Source organism: Phasianus colchicus, chromosome Z (assembly GCF_987193195.1).
Source record: "Phasianus colchicus chromosome Z, bPhaCol1.hap1.1, whole genome shotgun sequence".
In the NCBI taxonomy this organism is placed as follows: Eukaryota; Metazoa; Chordata; class Aves; order Galliformes; family Phasianidae; genus Phasianus; species Phasianus colchicus.
The window spans coordinates 72,485,417-72,509,968 of NC_143476.1; the positions used below are offsets into that span (position 1 = coordinate 72,485,417).

Genomic DNA, 24,552 nt, shown 5'->3' on the forward strand with positions numbered 1-24,552 from the left:
TAATATTCATTAGCATGTCACCAGGTTTTATAAATTTTGTTCACAGCTGAAACCTGTGACACTGCATTAATCACAAAGACATCACGTTGCCTGTTCCCTGTCTTATTATTTTCAATACAGAATAAATAATATTAAGATCTTTTTTAAAGGTTTAATCTTCGCCAAAGCAAGTGAAAAGAGATCAAAGTAGGCTGATGAATGAATAGAAAATACTAAATCCTCTCACAAGCACAATAAGCTAACATGCCATAATGAAAAAGAATCACAATAACTCTTCCATCTCTATGCCAGATTTCATCCACTCCCTGGCCAAGACAGTCAGGATTGAACTAAAAACAAAAAAAAAACAAAAACTTATGTCCAACTTCCAAATATTCTTGGCTTAAACAGAAAATATATGTACTACAATGTTTAATCTGGCATTGTACCCATACAATTTGTTCCTTGAGATTGTTAATATGTTATTAAGAGTTTACATGTTACTGAACCGCCAGAAAGCACATTTACATCTTTACAATTGCCTCTTGCTCTCTGCAAACAGTATGCCATTATATTTTTCTAGTACACAGCTGAATACAGCAGCTGTGAAATTCAGGAATGCAAGCAACCAATTAGGCTGGCATAAACCTCGTCTAGCATATAAAGCAAGACCAAGCTTTTTAGCAAATGCTAAAAGCACAGGAGCCAAATCAATCTGCAGAGTGTGGCTGAAGACATCTCCCATTTTTGGTGTATTTTCTATAGCTGATATGAAAATATGAAATGTAAACATGTTCATGCAAACACGAATGCATGTTATGATTAACTAAAAAGCACATGATTACAGAAAGTCTATCTTTGCAGACATCTCAAAGACAAAAGAAGAAAGACCAGGGACAGAGGTGATGCACTGATTCTTCACTTGATTTCTAGTTCCTCTACACATGTGTTTGGCAGATCATGATGTAGATAGGTACACTCTTCACTGAGTAAAAAACTGGCTGCATGGTCAGGACATTCAGAGTGGTGGTGGACTAAATTAAATCCAGCTGGCAATTGTCATCACTGGTGCTCCTCAGAAGTCAGTACTGAGACCAACACTGTTTACCATCTTTATGATGATCCGGATGGATACATTTGAGTAAATTCATGGCAAGTTTGCAGATGACACTGAGCTGGGAGGAAGTGTTGATCAGCTTTTGAGAGTAGAAAGGCCCTTCAAAGCGATCTGGACAGGCTCAGTCACTTGGGCTGAGGTCAAATGTATGAGCTTCTACAGGACTAATTGCCAAGTCCTGCACTTTGGCCACAACAACCCCATGTGTTCTGACAGTCGTGGGTTAGAGTGGTTGCCAAGCTGCAAGAAGGAAAAGGACCTGAGATTGCTGCTCAACAATAGGCTGAACATGAGCCAGCAGTGTACCCAGGTGGCGAAGAAGGCCAGTGGCATCCTGGCTTATATCAAAAATAATGTAATTAGCAGGACCAGGGAGGTAACTGTCACCTTGTACTCCGCACTGCTGTGTCCCCAATTCAACTACCGTGTTCAGTTTTGGGCTCCTCATTACAGCAAAGACATGGAGGCCCTAGAGCATGCCCAGAGAAGGGCAGTAAAGCTGTTGAGGGGTCTGGTGCACAGATCTTATGAGGAATGGCTGACAGAGATGGGATTACTTAGTCTGGAGAAGAAGAGGATCAGGGGAGATTTGATTGCTCTCTACAATTATCTGAAGGGAGGTTGTGGTGAGGTGGGAGTTAGCCTCTTCTCCCAGATAACCAGCGATAGGATGAGAGGGAATGGTCCTAAGTTTTGCCAGGGAGTTTTAGGTTGGATATGAGGGAAAATTTCTTCTATGAAAGATTGCTAATGCATTCAAACAGGCTGTCCAGGGATGTGGTGTAGTTACCACCCCCAGAAGTATTCAAGAAAAAGGCATCTGTGGCACTGAGGGACATGGTTTAATGGCCATGATGGTGATGGGTTGACAGTTGGATGAGATAGTCCTAGAGAACTTCTCCAAATCTTAACAATTCTGTGATTAGAATTCACATCGCAGACAGAAAATTTTGCGGGACACAGTTACACCGCTACTGAATTCAAAAAAGTAAGTTATTTGAAAAGGGGATTATTTGTGTAAATAGGTTGTGTCAGACTGTAAAACACAGAAAACAACACTGCAGAAGTAAGACTAAACATATAAGAAGCCACAAAATACACATTACAATATCCTCACCCTTATCAATGCAAGTGAAAACATCAACTCTCCACTCAGAAGTAGTAAAGGAAGCAAAAAAATATCTGCAGAAATAACAGAACACTCATATTGCAATAGTCACTGATGCAGAAAAATGTTTTAGGTAAATCAAACACTTTAACAAATCCTCATTATAGGAGCAATACCAGCTATTGCTTCGTAGCAAACCCCAAGCCATATTTAGATCTTTACCTCTGAGAAGACTCAGCATTTTCCATCTGCAAAACTTCCTGAAACTGCCACAACTCTGAAGCAATGATCCATTATAATACTAAATTCATACCCTTTTCATATTCCTGTTACTTTTCAGAAACTCAAGTTACCAGCTGTAAACATGAGCTGGCATTTTCTAAATTACAGCCTGTGCTAAGTCATCGGTCAGCACATAAACCATTCTTCACTCTCAAGTAACTTAAGAAATAAGGCTGGAGAAAGGCCGTAGCCTTCCTCACCCTCCCAAATAATTAGAGTGAACTGGCCTAAAATGAAACTGCATTTGTACTTCTTATGCAGAAGTTCAGAAAGCTTTAGAAATCTTAAGAGATCTAAAAGTTACAACTAAGTACACACTCTCAATCAGGCTACAGAAAGGAAAACTACATAATTTCTAGAGATTTCTCATTCCTCCCTCCCAGAACAGCAGCAAGACTCTGAACAGCCTACCATTATAGAACAATTGTTTAAGACTTGTCAGCTCAAAACCAGGCGATTATTTTTAGCTTGCTCAGGCTATGGTCATGTCAAGGGATCCAATGCTCTGTAAAGGAAACTCAGAGCTTATGTTACATCCTCTGTAACTGCCACTTTTTTGAAACACAAATGTGTTACATTAGCTCAGACAGTGATCTGGACAGCTAAGCAAAGTTGTTTTTATGTGCATCAGTAGTAAATGTTTGATAGTTTAATACAAAGGTACAGTACAACTTAATGACCACTGCTATCCATTACTCCAGGGACTGTTGTGGCCATTTGTGAAACAGCCATGATTTTCCTAATCATGTTCACAAAGGACTAACATGGTGTTAGCACACTTACAGACATCCGGACGTGTTCTATGACACTTTCTGCCACTTGATAGTCAAAAATTAAAATTGCCAAAAATAGAATTTCTTTCACTCTTTTTTTAAAAAGAATATACATCCAAGTTATATACAAAATATGTTAATTGTATGTTTAGATGGGAAGTTGTAAATCAAGAAGCAGTGAATACAGCTTTACTGTAGTCTAAAAAGCTCTCACTTGTGCTGTAGACTCCAGTGCAGAGAATTCTGGTGGAAGGACTTTGCTGCTCTGAGAGGAAACATAATAATTCTTTGTCTAGCAACATCTATTGAAATCCTCCAGGAAAAATTCCAAGAAAGACTAGAATTTCTGTTGAGATGTCTCCAGTGATACCAACTGTGGTAGAGTTCCTGTTAGTTTTGTCAGAGCTTACCATGTCTCTCCCTGCACTAGATGGTCACAGATCTTACTGACGATTCTCAAACAAATGAGGAGGGAAAAAAAGACAACCCACAAAGTTCACATGCCTCTGAAGTTTAGCTTCAAAATACAAACAGCACAACAAAACACAAGCACTTTTTAGTCCTCCTTGCATTCAAGATCCTTCCATTCCAACCAACTCAACTGTAGTTCTACTTGCTCAGTCTAGCTGAGTTTGTTAACTGCTTTCATGACCACACCTCCTCCATACGCATTTCCAAGGGCTGCATCCTTCAACTGTTCTCTCAACTTTGTGTTACTCCAATAGTTCTTTCTTCCTCAGTCTTTTCACACTGCAACTGACTATTGTTTTTTCTGCTTCTACAATGATCTCTAAGATCTCCCTTTACATTTAAAGCAAGTTTGTGGTTTCCCCTGTCAGCAAAGCATAGTGTTTTTCATTTCTCTTCAATACACGTCCAGGTCAGGTGTGGAGTCAGCACTCTTGTAGGTTCATTTCAAAGTACATTTCACATTAGTGAGCTTCTCACATCCTGCTTTTATTTACTTTCAGAAGCTTTCATTGCCAGTGAAATCAATGGCTGTCATGACATTAGCTATACAAAAGACTGAAAAAGGAACTCACTGCTGTAGAACTTGGAAGCTACAGCTCCATATTGCTTCCATATGTGTCAGTGTCAGAAGGAGACAAGACTTGTTCCTCACGCTACTTGATTCATAAAGAAGCATCATATCACAACAGCTAACAGATGCACTCATATCTAGATATTTATCAGGCAGTTATTTCTACTGTACCATGCCAGTCAACTATTACTTTGAGAACAGCCAAATTTACCATATAACTTAGCCACAAAAACAAAACTTGGAAGGAAGTACCAGTCCAATCATATCTAATGCATATTATCATAACTACTATATAAAACCCTTTATTAATAAGAACACAATTCACTTTTACGTTGCCATGTGCCTCTGTTGTTCATCTCAGAAAGTTGGACTAGCACCTCACTGTCAACATACAAACTTTTTTCTAGATTACACATGGCCAGTCATTCACTACTCTTTCTTTCATAACTAGTACATAGACACCAGTACTGGAATAGCATAAAAGACACCAGTATTTGTTTCAATCCAGGTATCTCCTTTTTCAACACTGGCAACTGAGATGATGTGCAACAGCCGACATACAACTCCACTGCCAAATTACAGCAATTCTGAAATTCCATGCACTTCTTTGCCACTTCACACTGGTGTTTGTTGATTAACTAGATCTTATTGCTTATGAACTCCTACTTTATAGTAAACGCATGTTTACTTAGTGCCATTATGTTCTACCCCAGTTTATTTCGTATTTCATATTCTTCCCATGACATAAATCTCCACGGAGCTGATGCTTTCATTCTAGCACAGTAATAATGTTTTCCAAGAACAATGTTGCTTTTTGTGTTATAACTAGGAATGAACAACTACAATGGATGGAAGAAAAATCAGCCAGCCAGTTCCAAAACAGACCTCAAAAGGTACACTGCTAAGTGGAAATCATTAAGTTCACCATCAACATCTTTCTTAAACACACTACAGCTTTAGTACTAAACTTTCTCTTAATCATTTTTAAGCTTTACAAAACACTGTACTGAAATTCAGAAGAAAATGTTGGACAAGCTTCAAACTTGATATGTACCTGTACAAGCATTTCAGTTCATCCCAGCAGTCTGTGCAGCATGCCCAAGGACCCTACACCTACTTAATTTTTTATGGCAGTTCACTCTGACTGTACAAAAATAGAGAAAATACTGCACTGTAGCTTCTCACCAAAATGCTTTTAGAAAATGAGCATATGCCAGTTGTCCTGGGATATTCAGGAAAAGATAGAAGTTTGATGCCTACTGAAACACAGAAGGGCTCTTTTGACCAAAATGATACAGTTCAGATCCTTTCTCAGCCTATGTGTTGTAGTTCTGGGAAGCCAGAGAAGGCGTCACTTTCCTTTATAATACAGGTGTTCTAAAAATCTTAGCTAAAAACTTACATATTATCTTTCAGCCTGACTCCAAATTACACTAAGCCTGAGGTATTACTATTTGGAAAGACAGATTTTTGGGTAGTCAGATGCCAAAACAGTAAGGAACTCTCAAAAAAAAAAAAAAAAACCTGCAGAAAAAGATGGCAGAGAAGCTTCAAAACAGAAGAAGGCATCAAGAGAAAAATCTAATCGGGGGTAAACAGTGCTGAAGCCATTACTAGAAGTTACAACTCAAGTAAAAGATCCCTCCAGATATTAGTTTGCAGTTTTCTAAAATCACTGATTCAATAGGTAGCTCCAACAACAAAAGCCAGTAACACAGACCACCTTCAAGAACCCAGAGAATAAAACAAAGTGGCACTATGAAACTACAAATAGATCCTGGCTGTCTCCAGCCAGTTTAATTACTGTTTGCACTAGTCTTCACAACTCAAAAAAATCATGCAGCAGAATTAGAGAGAGATAAAAAGATGAAGAGAACAAAGAAAACAGAAGTCAAAGCACCTGAGGCCACTCACCTGTGAGGGAAAGGCCACAAGTAGATTTAGTTAAGCTTTATGACCAGAAAAGATAAAATAATAGTTACCAAATTACAGACTCACCAAAACACCAGAATTAGGAGCCCTCTATTCAAGTTTCAGGCAGATGAAAGCAGTAACACGTTTGTGAAAAAGCAGTGAATTTTCAGATCTCACTTCCACAAGAGATGAGTCAGGCAGTATAAGTTGCTTCAGAAGGGTATTCAATAAGCCCACAAATAGTAGGTCCATAAGCACGCATTTAGCAAGACTGTACAGAGATGGACTTCTAACATACCAAATATAAAACTCTTGATACAAGAGAAAGATGACCAGAGAGTTGTAGCACCTGCCATACAAAGAGAGGCTGAAGAAACTGGGCTTGTTCATCCTGGAGAAGAGATGGTTGTGAGGAGACCTCATTGCAACCTTCCAATATTTAAAAGGGGATTATAAACAGGAATGGAATCAACTTTTTACAAGGGTAGACTGTGACAGGACAAGGGGGAATGGTTTTAAACTCAAGGTTGGATGATAAGGGTAATGTTTTAATGAGAGTGGTGAGGAGGTCTGTCTAGAACAGGCTGCCCAGAGAGGCTGTGAACACTACATCCCTGGAGGCATTCAAGGCCAGGTTGGATGGAGCCCTTGGCAAGCAGGTCTAGTACCAGACCTAGAGGTTAGTGGCCCAGGCTGTGGCAGGGGGTTGGAACTGGCTAATCTTTTGTGTCCTTTCAATCCAAGCCATTCTATGATTCTATGAAAGACAAAGGCAACAGAGTGCAGTCAGCGGCAACGCTGGCCTGATTTCCATGAATAACCTCACCTGCTGCCAGCATGCTAGATGAACCATCAGCATGCTCCACTAGGACATTTGTTACACCACTGGTTAGCTTAGTTAAAGGTAAGAAACAACATTCCAAAAAGATGGAAACGTTTAATGAGCTTCTAAAAAAATATATAAGTGTCCAACTCAATAAATAGTCAATGAATATAAAGATGTTATAATTATGAAATAAACTGGAGAGTTTAGCAAAGCAGATTACAATAACAAAGAGAGAATAGACAGAAAGCTTACCCGTGTCCTCAGCTCGCTGCACAACTCCAGAGGAGGGACCTCCAGAAGAGATCCTTCTCCACTGGTAGTCAGCTCTTAAGTGGGTGTAGGAGAGGTGGGGCCAGGCTCCACCCCTTCTTGCAGCACAGGTGAATTGCCTTTCACCTGTGCCCCTGTGGCTGACTCATTACTTGCCTCAGGTGATCAATCAGAGGTTCAGGCAGTGATTCAGCAGTTCCCATACACTGTCCAATTTCACTAAAGTGTTGTTTAAAAGAAAAATTATCCTTTACTTTCCATATAGCAATCTTATTAATTTTCACAAAGCAATCTCCTTTCCAAATTGTAAGAAAAGCCCAAAACAAAACAAATGAATAGAACCACTGATTTCCAATATTCACACAAGGTTTTCCAAGTCCCATTGGTTATTACCCTCGTGGCCTATTTGAGCCCTCTGCAATTCTCAGTTTTGAGGAAGTAATTAGAGTTGTAAATATCATTCAAAAGATAAAAAAGATATTAACATATGATATTCTTGTATTTTCTGTCCTGTAACTCATTTTTCTTTTTCCGTGTAAGTGAAGGTTTTCCCTCAGTTACTGGTAATGACATTTACATCTTTTCTGTCAGAACAACTACAAATTGTAGTTGTAAGAATAATTCAGTGTCTTCTTATAATTCGATGTCTTGTGTTTTTATTTTTTTAAGACTAAACATAATTTGACATCTTCTTGCATATTTAGTCAGCAATTCCTTGGAGTTATTTGAAACAACTTTGCAGACAGCTTCCTTGCAGTGTTTTAAAACTGCTTCTGAAATTACCACTCCAGTCTTTAATTGTGTATTTTTACAGGTCAAAGTCCTTTTTGTTTCACTACAGTTATAGCATGTAGGAACAAAGGCTCAGTCAACATCTTTGTAGGAACAAAGATTCAGTCAAGCCTCTTTTTTAGAACAGCACTGAGTTTTAGTGGTTGCAGAAGTTTTCCAGCTTTTCTACAACAGAATTTAAGATCATGGTAGATTAAAACAGAGTGGTGAATACTCTCTGCCAAAATACTGAGATGACTTGGCCCGTTTTCTCCCTCCCTTCCCCCCTTCCTCATTTTGTTTGTTGCTTAAATGAATGGCAGACCTCCTTTTCATGATTCTGTTTTCTCTGAAGCTGACAATAGCTGCACAGAAACAATAGCTTCTTGCATCACACCGATTTCTAGCAACACCCCTTACAGATGCTTTCACTCAGTACTATTTTCCTTTTTTGATCTAACCAACCAAATAAAGCTTTTTTCCTCCTCTTATTTTGCAGTATATTACACCAAGTATGAATATTCATTATTACTTAGTTTATTTCAGAGCTGTCAAACATTGCCCCTGATTAAAAGTCAGAAGCCTTACATTTCATACACATTTAAAGTCTGCATTTTGTCTTACCTTAGAATGGTTATAGGATTTCAATATCAGACCACTAAGGGATCTTTGAGTATTATTTTAATTCTTCTGAGTGGTTTGATGAAAGCTTATTGTGTCTTAAAAATCATCTGGTTGGAATTTACATTCACCCCCTTCATCATCACCTGAATTCCTTATTCCATTAAACTATCAAGATAAAATTGGAAATTTAATTCACACATACAGTACAGAGAGCATGCAAATAAAACAAAAACTTAATCAGTAATTTGGAGTATTGTAGAAATCAAAGCATGCATCTGCTTTTCAGACTAAATTAGTTTCTGTTTACCTCGCCTAGAGCCAGAAATAGGGCCTAAGTATGCTTTTCTAAAGACAAAGTTTTATAGAAAGCTTTCACTCTACCTCCCTCTACTTACATACTTGGTGGGTTCTACCACTGAAGACAATTCCTAACCTACTAGGAATTGCTAATTACTAGCTGGTCAGGAAAAGAAGACAATGACCATACTCACATATGGGATCACACAGAGCTTTCATGCCTGATGGAAGCCATGATAAATTCAAATTTGCACTTAACTACAAAGTGTCTATGAAACTAATGATAACTTGAAAGCAAAATAGTATCCTTCTAAATGAGAGGCATGATGATCCCACTGCCAATAATGCAGCCAAAGCTGAAGATTTACAGCTATATGCAATATGCTATATACTTGACATTATTTTATTTCTGCTTGGGATTTCACAATTGCATTTTACAGTGTCCTGGGATTATCAGCGTTGCAAGTACAGCATGAGTGGCAAAGAATAAGCAGACTTTTCCCTCTATGAATACGGGAAACCTGAAATTTGCCTGAATATACCTGATGCAGCCAGCACACCACTGTGTAAAAACAATAAGCTACATTGAAAGCAGTATTATTTGAATGAAGAACAAAAAGTTCCCTGATTATATTCAAGCCTTTAAGTACTAATTTCCCTCACTCTTTTAAAGACTCAAATATAATATCAGACTCTGAGCCTCTTCAAATAAAGAAAACTACAGAGAAAAAAACAAACATCCCTGAAAAGAAACAGCTTAATTACAATTTAACTGTTTGAAAACGTCAGTTAAAGTTCTGGTTAGAGGCACAGTTATGCAAAGTTATCTCTAATAACTCTTATTCCTATACTCTAAGCAATTCTAAAATTAACTTGGGTTCATAGCAACATAAAAGAAGAACTGAATTGAGACTGTAATAGTAATCAAAAGTCTTCTAGGGATGCTCTGCTCATGTAAACAATCCCTGTCACCACAGACATAAATAAATAAAAGCATATATCTGATAAATTAATTCCCTTTCCTAGGAAAAGGAATTCCAATGCAATTCTTTACTTGCATCATCGCTATTTGTCTAACAGATATAAAAATCTAACTTAAAATATTTAGCAATAATTAAACTCAAAGACATCAAAATTAATTCTGCATAACGCTCTCCACCAGACAAATGGCAGTATAGTCTTCTTACATCCTCCCTATCCGAGTCAGCTATTTTTCCCCAAGGAGATTAACAACGCACAGAAAAGAGTAGCAAAGTACAAGAACCACCAGCCCCATATTCTGCATCCAACAGTGGTTTTACTTTAGAAAAGTATTTACCAGAATAGATATTCTTCACCAGCTTCTATTAAATCAATGGCTTATGGATTTTCTAAGCCAACAATTGACTTGTTTATCATGATACCTTCAGGAATAGGAATAAAACACATTTCCTGGGTATCAGACACAGTCAACACCATTTCATAGCTACATACTTACTACAGAATTCAAAGCATCCCTTTGCAGAGGTCATGGTTGTAGGAAAATCATCTGAACCATCTGTCAATCTCTATATTTGGAACACCATAACAAGCTATAGTCTTTTTAATTCTTGGAGTGAAAATGAAAAAAAAAATGGAAACAAGAGTATAGCAACTGTGAATGTTCTATGGAAAGGAACAGGACAGAAAAAGAAGAAACAGCACACATCAGAACAAATGTAGTACAAACAGGTTCATAGATATAACCAATAGCAGTTTATGACAACTTACATCTGGACTGACATAGTTTTATTTCCCTAGCCTCCCTTCACCCCATACATTTAATGAAAAACTAATACTGACGCAGCGGGCAGACAAAAGCTCAGAATCAGCCAGTCAAAACAGACGTGGAATCACATCCATAGTCAAAAATCACTGCAACAAGCTTAATTTAGGTGAGTATCTAAAAATCTTAAACTTCATTACAAAAAATTCCAGTTCCACCAGAACCTTTCACCCTAGATCTGGAAATATATACTGAAAGCACCTCCATGTCCAGACAACATTAACTATACCACAGTGACATGATAAGAAATTATATGATTAGATAATGAGAAATATCAAAAGCAGACGTCTTCTCAAATTTGAAATATCAGACTTCTCATCATGATTGACCATACAGTCTGCTTATTGCACCTTCTCACTACTGAGCAAAATTCAGACTGCTCAGGAACCCTCACTGCAGACTTCTGTACTTTAACTTTGCATTACATTGGAAATTTAACTTAACTCTGAAAACCTAACCCTAAACCTTACATTTATCTAAAAGACACTGGATTCTTTTACCCTGTAATGTACATTCACAGTGAACATTATTTTAGTGCTGACAGCGGGCTGGCAACACAATGCTATTCCTGATCTCAAGATCCCAAAGATACAGTATGGCAAGAGTACAGAACAAACGATAAAATGGGAGAAAAGTTCAAAAAGATAAAATCATACTGATGGTGTAAGCAATAAATGCCTACAAAGTAAGAACTTGATAGAGAATAAGCAACAAAATGAACTTCTTCCATTCTGTTAGTCTCAAGCACCAAAATAAATAAATAAATAATGGCACATTCCACAGGTCAAGCCAACAAAAACGCTGTTCAATTTTGTGCTTCAAGAAAGGAACTCCCCTAATAAATACTTCACACTGTTCAACTTTTTTTTACAGTCTTTGAATAACTAGGTACATTAGAAGAACTCAAAGGGTAATTCATCTTTTGTAACACCTACAGATACTTTGGCAATAGCAATAGTTTTCACTCGGAAATGACCTCTTTCCAATGATTCATCATCTCTTCCCACCTCATCAAGGTGTAAAGCCATGCTTGATGCCATGCTGTCATGAGACTGTATAATAACAAAGACTTCAGTTCATAAAGCTGTATGAAGAAAATAAGAGTAAAACTGGGACCCTGCAACAGGCTACTATAGGAAGTGCAGGGAAAGCACAATACTACTGAACAGAAATGAAAGACAGCATTCCCCCGTAACATAATGGGAGAGAGGAAAAAACCATGCAGTATAAGCTGTGTAATCCAAGCAGCCATATACAGCTCTGTATTAAACACAGAACAAAAAGACGAGAAGCTTCTTTGAAGATTAGGATTTCAACTCCTGTCATTCAAGAGCTATTTATACAAAACATAGAAGACCTACATAAATATGTGAAAATCTTCAGGTTACAAAGGATATCCACTTACTGCACATTCAGACCAAATGCTTAGAGTGATTTTACAAAGGACATGGCAAACTTAACACATCCTTCTGGTCAACACTTTGGTAGCAACCATCCCCAAAAAGTGTGGGTGCAATAAAATGAGAACCCAAACAGGATAAGGAAGTCTGAAGGTCAGACCCTCTAGCCCTATCAACAATAGCAGACTTGAAGCCCTGTGTGTGATCTGACCACTATAAAAGGACAATAAGACATTGTGTCAGCATGGCTTACATGGGGATTAGGTAATTCAGTCAAATGATTTAAATGTGGTAAGAAAAAAAGACTTAATCACAGTGAAATAACTGATACATGTCACCAGAGGAAAGAGTAAAAAAGCACATTATCACTTAAACCTGTCTTTCGGAAACTGTAAAATAGGGTTACTACCCAAGCCTGAACAGAATTTTTATAGTGGTATTATACCATCTATAATATTGTTGTTGCTACTGGGAGCTGCACATAAATGTCAAGATCATCATACCAGATTACCCAAAACACAGAGGATGGTGTAGACACTGACAAACCTACGTTGTGGAAATTGGGCTTTGGAAACAACAACAAAAATCACAGCTCTTACCCTTATTTAGTAGCCTTTGTGCCTGAAGACAACAGTTGCCATGTTTTAGCAAGCCTAAGGACAGAGTAGTTGCCAGTAACTTTTTGGACTGAATGGATTTTCTTTGACCACGATCATCAGTGTCAGGTGCTTCAGAGACACATGACAGAAAATCCAAAGCAGATGATTACAAAATTACAGTCACCAAGACAAGATTTCTTCCTGCCTCCCATCTGTTAGAGGTTATTTAAACTACAGATAGGTAGAACATAAACTACCTTTTATGTCTGCCTGTGATTTTGGTGTTTCTCTAGGCTTTAGTACAGAACTGGATATTCCCACCATCTGTACCAACATCCTCCTTAAAATTATGCTATTCTTCCAGCATTCATGTCTTCTGGTAATAAGTTCCACATGACAACTGCTCCTAGTTCCTGCTCTTTTCCCAGTTTCAAGTTTTCTCTTTCAAACACTGACAGTTCTCCTGGTGTTTTTATTAACAAAACAAAACAAGATTATGATCTTTCTATCTTACAGCATCTTCCTTTTCCTAGAGGTTCTATCCAGTCTTCAGTTACTCTTCTGTTACATGGTCCTCTCTCTTCTCTGCTACATTATTTCCGACACTGTGAGAACACCACTGTATCCTCCCCCCTTTTCCAATGAGCAATTACATAATTCATTCCTCTGTTCTTCTAGGTAGTATTTCAGATTTATAGAGACAAGAGAAAATAGGAACAGCCTGAGGAAGAAACAGACAGAACACAATTGGACTGGAAAAGTAAATGAAAAATACCAATCAGCTTTCCAAAGGTCTGCAGGGCATAAAACAGATTTATCCTATTTCATCAAATGCTGAACTTAAGGAAAAAAAATAAATGCAAGTTATTCTTTCTCCACATAATCGTATAGATCTTCGCACAAGATAATGTAGATAATGCATAAGAAGCGGGGATACATGGGTATAAGTTCACTTTCAAAGCAGTGGGTTATTATTTTTTAAGGGAAATTCATCACCAGACAAATGCCTGTTTTTAGACCTCAAAAAGAAGCATCTCTGGACAGGGAAAAACACCCATACAGCCCACACTCGAGCTCCTGAATGTATAAGCACATTTTTCGTGACTGGATCCACAGTTACTGCTGGCAGTTCACAAGCTAAAATGAATAAGCTCTCTCCCATTTCCAAAGCAGATTATCAAAGCATATTTCAAGTAACACCCATAAATTATGCTGAAATATGTAATAAATTTCAGTATCAGAAGTGATTATAAAAAGCTCAAATAGCTGATGATTTGTCTTACATTATGTGAACAAGTTATCCCATGCAATAGTAACTGGAAATATTATTGTTATAAAAGTTGTCTAGAGTTACAGATGTTAATCCTACTGAGAAAAAACAGATACACAGCAAGCAGTTCCGTAACATCAGTTCTTGAAAATGCTGGGTTTTATCCAAATACTGGTTTTCATGCAATTTTGGCCGTAAGTTCCAATAATGCCTTCCATTTGTCCATCTATTTTCTATTCAGACATAAGAAGTCTCTTGTGAAATGCTTAAACCTAATTAGAGCTTATCAAAATGACAATATGTAACTTTCTTTCTAGAAGGTTCTGATCTCATTCTCACGTTTACTGTGTTTTATATGTTCACATATTCTTTGCAATATTGTTGTAGTGAAGAAGGGTAAGTTTTAACTGTGATGTTTATAACAAAAAAAAAAAAAAAATCAAGCTATTCTCTTACCTCATTATTATTATTTAGAGAAAAATAATGGAATTAATAAAGCATTATCTGGATTCTAAAAAGCATTCAGTGTAACTGAAGGAAAGATAGGAAAAAAATATATACTTTTCAAAACAGGCCAATTACCAAAAAAAAAAAAAAAACAGTTTTATTCAGCAAATAAACATAAAAGAAATTTTTAAAAATTATACTTATTTCTCAAAATGTAAATCCAGTTTTAAGGAAATGGAGTTCCTTAAGATAAGACATTATGAGAAAAAATGCCTAGACTAGCCAACATAATGCTTCCTCAGAAAATTTCTGTAAGAATTTTAACTGTGGCTTCAGCCTTGGGTAGCTCATATGATATCATGCCCTTATGCTACATGGAACACAGTTCGGGGTTTGGCAGGCCCAGGTAACTCACTGTTAATGAAGAATATCATACTTCACACCTTCTCTTTGTCCCAAACATGCATTTTCTGATACTTCTGAGGTCACAGATCATCTGACAGTCATTTGAATTCCCCAATCCTGTAGAAAACTATCTTAATCAAAAATCCGCTAAATTGATGCAATTAATACATTATATCAGGAAAAAAAGATATTGGTGACAATGAATGAGACAGCCGGTAAGAACAACAGAACTGGCGGAGGCACACTCTCTTTGTCAGAAGCAGCTAGATCAATCTTGATTGCCTGTGCAACCACAGCCCAGCTTGCTAATAGCCTACCTCCCGAACAGCAAAGCCATCTACATGCAGTCTAGTGTGATCTGTTCTTCTGTATATGTCTCTACGTTCCTCTCTGTGCTCCACGAACATCTCTACCGTCAGTCCCAATGGAAAACAAGCAAACACTGCAACAACCAGGATCTGCTAACCCTGGTACAACTCTGCAGTGTGGCTGCTCACACAAGGAGCACACTAATGCAAATACTCAAAACCCTACAGTGCTATGATGAAAATAACTGCTGAGATGCTGTCCCTCTACTCTGCTACTGATGCGTAATATTTAATACATTGCATCTCATATTTAAATGATACAGCAAAACATGTGATTTGTTAACTGGAATTAAAATTAAGCATTGTTATGTTCAAGAGTTAATGTTCAACTTCTGGCTTCGTAAGTGAGGAGAAATCTGAAGAGTATGAAAAAAAAGAAAAAACACTGGAGCACTGCCATGCCTCATCTTCCAGAAGACATCCAAAACAGCCAGGAGTATGTAAGAAAAATGGACATGGGCCTTGAAAAACAGTCGTACAAGTTGCTACAATGGAGTTTTCTGAAGCCTCTTGAACTCTACAGGCGTTATGCAAATAACTACTGGAATTATCAGATTCTTCACGTGAAACACAAGCCATCGAGCACAAATCGAGGGTTTGGTGCAATACCACATCCAGCTAACACCGAGCATCTGATTTTTTTGGTAGGGTTGAACCGTACTATGGGAGACGGGAAGGACAAACCGCACAAAGACTTGCTGCTCGTTTCTGCCTCATGAAACCACGCTGACCACCTCCTAGTCTTCTCCTCTTCAAAACATCTGGCTGTTCTCAAGCTCCCGAACACTGGAGAAAATAAAACATCTTCCAGAAGAAGCCAGCAGAACCCCACCCTATGCTAGGAGGTCTCAGACCTCAGGATGCTGGGAATGGATGACACACTCCCACTTACACCACAGAGCCGAAGGCACGAGAGACGTGCCTCCCCATTCTGGCAGAGGCCACGACCCGGCACCTCAGCGCGGCACAGCACCCTTCCTTCACACGGGCTTCCAGCCGGCCCCACACCGGCTGCGGCCAGAGGAGCGCCGCGTCCCAGCAGAGAAGCAGCCACCCACGGGCACAAAGAGCAGGCACTTCCCGCATATTTTAATCACATCCGAAATAATACCGCCGGGCCTTCCATCAGGAGACGGCAGCGTCCAAAGGCATTTATTCCAGCGCACGCCGCGCTGTCATTTTCTGAGCCCACAGCTACCACGACAGAGAGAACGCGAACTTCTCCCTGCGCGCGACGCGCCTCCATCACCGAGCCCCCCCCGAGGCCCCCTCCCCGAACCTTCCTCCTCTCCTCCCCTCCCACCCCCGCCCCCTCCCCCCGGACCCCCACGCCGCCCCCCCTCCCCCCGCGCGCCCCCCGCCCGCCGCCCCTCCCCGCGCTGCCGCAGCCTCCCCGTGCCCGGCGGCCGCCGCTCCCCTGACAACCGCAGCGCCGGGCCCGGCCCCTCCCCGGCCCCGCGCACACAATGGGCCCGGCGCGAGGCCCCCTCCCCGCCCAGCCTCGCGGCGGCAGACGCTCCGCCGGCCCGGCCCGGCCCCTCCCGGCCCCCCGCCGCGCTGACCATCGCTGCGTTTGATCTCCACGTAGATCCCGATCTGGATCTTGCCGAAGTTGGCCGCTGCCATCGCTTCATGGGGTAGCCGAGGAGAGCGGAGACGCTGCCGAGCGGGCGCGCGGGAAGGCGCGCGCAGCAGCGGCGGGAGAGCGACCGCGGCGGCTCTGGCAGAGCGGCAGGGGAGGAGGGAAGGAGGGTCGGGGAGAGGGAGGAGGGGGGGGGGAGAGAAAAAAGGCGCCGGCCGGATACAACAGGCGCCGACCACCGCTGCGCCTGCGCGCTTCGCCGCGGCGTCACAGCGGGACCGGCTGACGGGGAGGCGGGGGCATAGCCGCTGCGGCCTTCGTTAGTCGCCCGTCCCCGCCTCGGCGGAAGGCGGTGCTGGGGCCGCGTGCACGGGGACGCCCGAGGTGGGGCCGAGGGGCTGCCCGGCGGCGCCCGAGCTGTTTGCTGGCGGCCGCGGGGCCGCGCGCGTGGGGCGTCGCGGTGCGCTGGGCCGGGCCGGGCCGGGCCGGGCCGGGCCGGTGGGCTGCGCCTCCCGCACCTGTCCCCGAATGCGCGGCTCCAGATGGTGGCTGAGCCGCTCTGAAGTTTTAGCCTAATAGCTTTATCCGCCTGCCGTCTGCTCGCGGGTCGCTGCTGGCAGGTGGAGCGGCTTACAGGACGCTGCGGAGCAGCTCGCCCGCCTGCCTGCGGCTCTCGAAGCCGAGCAAGGCCGCGCTGACAGCAGCATCCCTCTGTCTCCGCCCCGCCGCTGCCCCGTGCTCCGTCTCGGTGTGGAACAAAGCGCAGTGCGCGTTCGTCGTTTCGGAGTGGTGACCCTGATGCCAGAAGAAGTCGAGACGCTGTCTTCTGGATTTCTCCTTGTGGTTCCAGCTGCCACAAAGCCACAGTGGATTAACACTGCCCTTCTCTCACAGCTTTCTGGTCACCTTGGGCAGCATCACAATAAATACGCCTTAGCACGCAGCCTCTTCTTTCCCCAGCAAAGCCCATCTATTAAAAATAATCCCCCAATCCACACTTCAGCCAGTACTGCCTAACGAGAGCTGACGCCTCACCGAGAGCTGCAGGCCACGGCCCCTCAGCCTCTGAGCCGCATGGCTTCCCCCTGTCTCCACTTTCAGACCCACACTGAAACCAGAGCAACCCACTTGGCATTCGTGACTTTTGGCCCCTGCAGGCCTTCAGAACGCATGTATACAAGTGCACACGGAACAGAGCCAGGGAGGAACTGGCAAAAGGTTAAACAGTAGCAACTGTCTTGCACAGCTTGGTTGCTTGGTTGCGATTTGTGTTGGCATCTGTTCCGGTGTAAAACACCCTTTTGGTGAACTGTTAGGGAAAAAAAAAAGTATGAATGAAAGTATAGCACTTTTTTTTTTTTTTTTTTTTTTTTTTTTAATGCATTATAAGTTTTAAAAACTTTCTCTTGCCCTTCATTTTTTATATGACAAATTTAAGTCTTGAATCACATTCAAGTTTATGCTGGAATTATGATACTAAAGGCAGTAAGAACTTATTTTGACTTTCTAGTTTGTTCATTGTCTATTTAATTTACAAAGTTATAGTCCGTTGAAAAACAGTGATGCTAAGCTGAGTGGTACGTCAGTACAGTAGAAGAAAGGGATGCCTTGGACACCTCTGAGAACCTAATGAGGTTCAGTAAAGCCAGTGGGTCAGGGAAATCCTAGGTATGAGTATAGACTGGGGGATGACCTTCTTGTGAGCAGCCCTGCTAAGGACTTGGGGGTCCTAATGGGTGAAAAGCAGGATGTGAGTCAGCAGTATGCACTTGCAGCCAGAAGGCCAATGATATCCTGGGCTGCATCAACAGAGGGTGGGCAGCAGGGAGAGGGAGGGGATTATCCCTCTCTACTCTGCCCTTGTGAGGAGGCCCCATCTGGAGTACTTTGTCCAGGCCTGGGGCCCCCAGCACAAGAAGGATATGGAGCTGTTGGAGTAGCTCCAGAAAAGGAGCATGAGATGATCAGGGTGATGGAGTACCTCTCCTGTGATGAAAGGTTGAGGGATTTGGGATTGTTTAACTTGGAGAATAGAAAGTTCTGAGGACACCTCATTGTAATCTTCCAGTACCTGAAAGAAGCTTACAGGCAAGAGGGGGACTGATTTTTCATTCTGGTTGATAGTGATAGGACAAGGGGAAATAGACTCAGAAGAGGTTTAAGCCATATGTTATGAAGAAATTCTTCACTAAGGGAGTAATAGGGCAGAGGCACAAGCTGCCCAGAGAAGCTGTGAATGGTTTCAATTCTAATTATATTGTATTATAGTGTGTTATCTTGCATTCCGATACTATATTTAGTAAATTAGTTTGTTTCTCCTCAGATAGTTGCCGCTGTTTTTAATTACCTTGGGGTCCCCTGTTTCCTTTTTCTGGAGGCACAGATTCGCAAAATCCCTCCACCCTGCTAGTCATGGAACCGGGCTGAACCAGCCCATAAACCGTTGACAAAATATAATGAAATATAAAAATCTCATTTTCATGTAGCAACATCCGATGGTAAATTTTGCTGTATTCAAAACTTTACATGGCCTTACCTGAGAGTTCAGGTGTTCAAAAAAACCACTCAAAATCTTCATAACTGTTCTTATGTCTTCCTCAACTGCTCTCTAATTTCCTTCTGAAAAATTCTGCTAGTTATCTTTCCAAATGAAGCTGATGTATTATTTTAATGATAATACATTCTGTGTTATTGTTTATTAATTAAATATTAGGGGGAAAAAAAAAAAAAAGGATGTTAGCTTTTTTGCTTTCACCTTAGCATAACAGTAATGTATCTGTAGTGGAGAATCCTAGTGCTGTAGCTGTAGTTACAAAACTCAAACATACTTGTCATATGTCACTTGCACACCTTAAATACAGCTGTTGGTGAGATACAGACATTCATACTATCATGACAAAATGTTCTTCAGCAGTGTTTTGTAAACAGAGCAGATTTAAGCAAATAATAATAATTTTAAAAATATAATATAATTATAATTATATAATTATATAAAATATAATTATATTTTAAAAATATAATAATTTATAATTCCTCCATTGGTCACTGGTATCATCCCACAGCACTCTGCTAATTCCTGATGTGGCTTTTCTTATTCCTCCTCCATGTGCTCCTCAAGAAAGACAGATTTCCCAAAAGTCTCTCATCCGCAAATGGCCTGTTTGCATGTTTTCATTTTTTTTTTTCTTTTATTTACTTCCATGTGGTTTCTCAAGGTAATTCTAGATCTTGCCTCAGAAAAATCATAAGGCTGCCATATGGGTGCATGATCAGACCAAAGAAAATAAGAAAATGTGAGGCTCACAGACCGCTAATGTTATCAAGAACATCACTCTGCATATGGAAACTCTGGTACATTTCAATCAGTTTGGAAGGTCAGCCAGAAAAGCGGAGAAGAGAAATTGTTGATTACATTTACCCCTAAAACAAATGCATATACCTAGATTAAACTAATTTCACTTACTGCTTTATTATTGCAATATGAGCTGCACATCTAAAAACTGTATTTCATACAGAAAAATAGAGCGTTGCTAGATACCAGATTAAGAATCAAAAAGTGAAGAAGGGTAAGAATGTATCCTGGGCTCTCCAAAGAAGGCATGAGAAAAACATTGTTCATTTGGGAAAAGCTCAGCTTGCTCTATGGCAATGACCTTCACTTTTGCTCTGTATCTGCAAATTCAGTGACAACATTTTTGCTTTTTTTATATGCATAATATTTGTGTACATTGGCCAAATTAGTCATAGTATGTAACATCTTATAGCAGTCTCAAAAAGCTCACTAGTTCAAAAGTCACAGATTGATAGAAGTGCTGAGAAATAACCAAGGTCAACACGCTAATTGCAGTAGACAGTGATGTGATCATTGTGGCTCTGATTCATGCATTATATCTTCTCTTTTTCATTCCATATGTTGCTGCTGAATGTCTGGCCCAAGGAAGCTATGTGTCTAGTCATATTTAATTATGCTTTTCTACTGATTGTATGGAACACAAGTAAAATTCCTGCAAGATAGCAAACTACTTCAGAAAAATCATGAGCAAAGGCAGATGAACCTACATCTCCTCCCAAGCCTCCTGCTGCCAACAGGTAAGTCCAGAATAGCTATGCTATGGATGTTTAGCCTTCATCCTCCTCTTTTATCTTGTCTCTCTGCTTCCCAAAACTTTAACAGAAATCTCAGAGGCTTTGTAGTAAAACAACTGGGCTTTTCATCTGAATGAAATGCACTACTTACAACCTTCTGCAACCCAATGCAACATTTTGATCAGGTGTGCCATACTGCTTGTGAAAATGTCTTTTGCATGAAAGTATCTGTCTTGTAGCTTAGTTTAATGATTAGATCCCATCTTCACACCTATCCTGCCTTGTAAAAACAGGATGGTTTCTTTATCCTGGAACTTTCTATATATTTCTGCATCATTAGCGCATAGTATAAGCAATAACAGATATTTATACCTATGGTATTTTTGCCTTAACACAAAATATTTTAGAACATTCTTGTGTTGGAATTTTAATGCAGGTTGATAGTGATAGGACAAGGGGAAATTGACAATTAGATTGTCAATGTGCTTGTTTATGTTTTTACCATCTTATAATGCTCTTTCATAAATGCACAACAACTTTTATGTAATTATTTAGAAGTACTTATGTAATTCTCTGGAAACACCGAGAGGGGCTCTGGGCATGGTGATATACACAGAGAACATGAAATTAAATCCTGAGCATACCCATTCAAACTGTAATAGAGAGGTTAAAAGAAAAAAAAAGAAAAAGAGCTTTCTGAAGATTTTCTGTCAGCAGGCAGTGAGGACCTAAATTCAAACTAAAAAGATAATTTAAAGTCAGATAGTTTGCAAGTCAGTGGGTTTTATTCCACATATCCTGTAAGAAAGCATATGAAATATGTATACAGTAATCCCAAGCTTGCTTCTAAGTTCTCACATAGGCCACTGACACTACAAATGCTGCTGCTAATTCTTTGGCTATGCAAATGAAGAACAGAAGGGCATGCTGTTTAATTATAATGATGCATAATTTTATAAAGTAAAAATATTGCAGCTTTCTTTTTTTTTAATTGAAGTCATTTAAACTGCCCAAGGCCCCATCCAACCTGGCCTTGAATGCTTCAAGGATCAAGGCATCCACAATTTCTCTGGATAGCCTCTGCCAGTATCTCACCACCCTCTGAGTAATAACTTCCCCCTGACATGTAATGTTTTAGTTTAAAAGCACTCCTCCTTTATCACTGTTAGGCCATGTAAAATGTCAGTTCCTGTCTTGTTTATAAGCGCCCTTTAAATGCTGAACTACTTACCTTGGCACACAAATTTCATGCTTGTTCTAAATACTGCAGACATAGTGAACGTATACTGGGGAGAAAACTATTTTTTATATTTTGTTCTCAAAGTATATAGACAGTGTTTGGAGTTTGTCCTCTTCTTTCCACTAAAATAAATGAATATGTATAAATTTCTAGTTCCTGAACTTACGGATCTGTATCATTAGAGTGCTATAGAGTATCCTCTGAATCCCAGAACCATACCTAAGGAAGATATTTTCTTATTTTTCTTCTGGCAAATATATAAAAAGCTATCCTTTTTTAATGTGGAGTTGATGAAAATTCAGTACAATGAAGAAAAGTCTTGTGAAATTTTCATTTTAGCACCTTTGGACTTGCTCATAACAATATGCTGTAGAATACTTTACAATAGTCCATCCACAAGATGTATCTTTTTTCCCAAACTTGATTATGTTCAAAAATTACATTCTTCCTTTCTTTCTTTGTAACATGATGTTAAAAAAGAAGAAGCAGTCCAAAATACACTCAAGTGTATATAGTATTCTGATTACCTCCAGAATATAACCTCTAAGAGAAGCTTTGTCTGCATTTGGGAAACTTGGCCCCGTCCTGCTTCTCACAGTAGATTGAAAGAGCATCTGGCACAAGCAGCCAATTGCTGAATTGAGCATGTGAAATAAAGTCACAATTTTCAAGATTTAATACATCAAGAAGATTAAATATGATAACAATAATATTAGACTTACAAATGAGAAATCAGATATTCAAATGTTGTACTCTAAGATGCAATACTGGCACTTTGAAAATTCCCCTGGTTTATTCTATGAGGAAGATTAATACAATCCAGTGTCATGCTCTTGCAAAAGCAGCACAATGGATGTTAGATGTGTTCGTAAAGAGTAGCATGTGGAAGAACAGAAGGTAACAGCTTTGGTTTTCACAGCAGTATCAAGGCCTCGTCTGGAACAACACTTCAAGTTACAGACAGCAGGAATTACAAAAATATGAAGGGAAATAGTTCATAGGAGAGGCATGTAGTGTATCAGTTACTTGAAAGATGGTGATTTCAGAGAAAAGACTTGAAAAACTGGTCTTGTTTATTCCAGAAAGTCTGGAATGAGAAGGAATTGGAGGTAGTGGCAACTAATTGCTCTGCATGTCCTTGAAGATCTGGATTAGTAATTTACAGAATCACAGCATGGTTAATGACCTCTGCATGTCATCTAGTTCAACCCCCTCCACACCTAGAGCAGGGTGCTCAGGGTCACCTGCAGGTGTCTTTTGAAGCTGTCTGTGGAGGAAACTCCACAGCCTCTCTGGATAACCTCTGCCGGTGCTCCATCACTACACATCACAGCAGTGCTACCTGTTGTTCAGAGGGACTCTAGGCACACAGTACTCCAGGTGTGATCTCAGCAGTACTGAATGGAGGGAAATGATTGCCTCTCTTGACCTACTGATGATACTTTGCTTAATGCAGCCAAGAATACCAGTAACCTTCATAGGGTTAATCTTCATGCTGGTGTTGAACTTGGTGCCCTACAGAACTCTTCTACCAGGCCCTTTTCTGCAGAGCTCCTTTCTAGCTGAGTGTCACCCAGTGTCCTGATGCCTGGGATTGTTCTTCCCCTGGAACAGGACTCTGCTATTCTACTTGTTGAACTGCATGATGTTCCTGTCAGCCTACCTCCCCAGATTGTTGAGGTTCCTCTGAATGGCTTCACAGCCCTCTACTGTGTTAGCCACTCACCACAGTTTTGTGTCACCCATGAGTTTAGTAGGGGAATACTGTGCCCCATCATCTACATTGTTAATGAAGATGTTTAACAAGACTGAATGTAGTACTGACCCCTGAGGTACTCTGCTCATTACTGACCTCCAGCTAACTAGATTTTGCAGCAGTGACAACTATCCTCTGAGTCCAGCTGTTCAGCCAGATTTTGATCAATCTTACTGACAGTTCCTCCAGTCTATAATTCAAAGCTTCTTTGTAAGAGTCTTATGTGAAACTGAGTCAAAGACCTTCCTAAGTTACAGGAGGACAATATGCACTGTTATCTCCTCACTCCTCCCACTAGTCATTTCATTATAGAAGCTTCCCCTTGGTGAACCCATGCTAACTACTGTTCCTGATGACTGCCTTCTCCTGGAAATGCCTGGAAATAATTTCCAATACACTGTAGAAAAAGTAAACACCTTTCTATTTAAGCACAATTTAAGAGCAGTGAGCACTTGGTTTGATGATGCAGGGAGTTTGCCATAATCCTCTGGTGAAAGTGATTTAAGAAAAAATTAAATATCATTCTATGAGCAGGTGGATGGAATAGATGACCTATCTCACATCCTTGCAGCCTTACATCTCTGTTATATTC

At 40.3% G+C, this 24,552-nt stretch overlaps 1 protein-coding gene across 8 annotated transcripts in view; it reads right to left on the reverse strand.

Annotated features, from left to right (window-relative positions):
* The window catches only part of KIF2A (kinesin family member 2A), a 53,657-nt gene extending 36,354 nt beyond the window's left edge, over nucleotides 1–17,303 (reverse strand). For 2 of the 8 annotated variants that reach the window (XM_031608227.2, XM_031608223.2), the window contains exon 1: nucleotides 16,859–17,301. In XM_031608227.2, the coding sequence (XP_031464087.1) occupies nucleotides 16,859–16,922 (64 nt within the window). In that variant the 5' untranslated portion in view covers nucleotides 16,923–17,301. Of the gene's footprint in view, nucleotides 1–2,213; nucleotides 2,279–7,293; nucleotides 7,325–15,957; nucleotides 16,114–16,188; nucleotides 16,575–16,858 lie in introns of those variants that run through there. The other 6 variants (XM_090132570.1, XM_090132571.1, XM_031608224.2 and 3 more) reach the window with 6 other exon arrangements.
* Nucleotides 17,304–24,552: the final 7,249 nt, after the last annotated feature.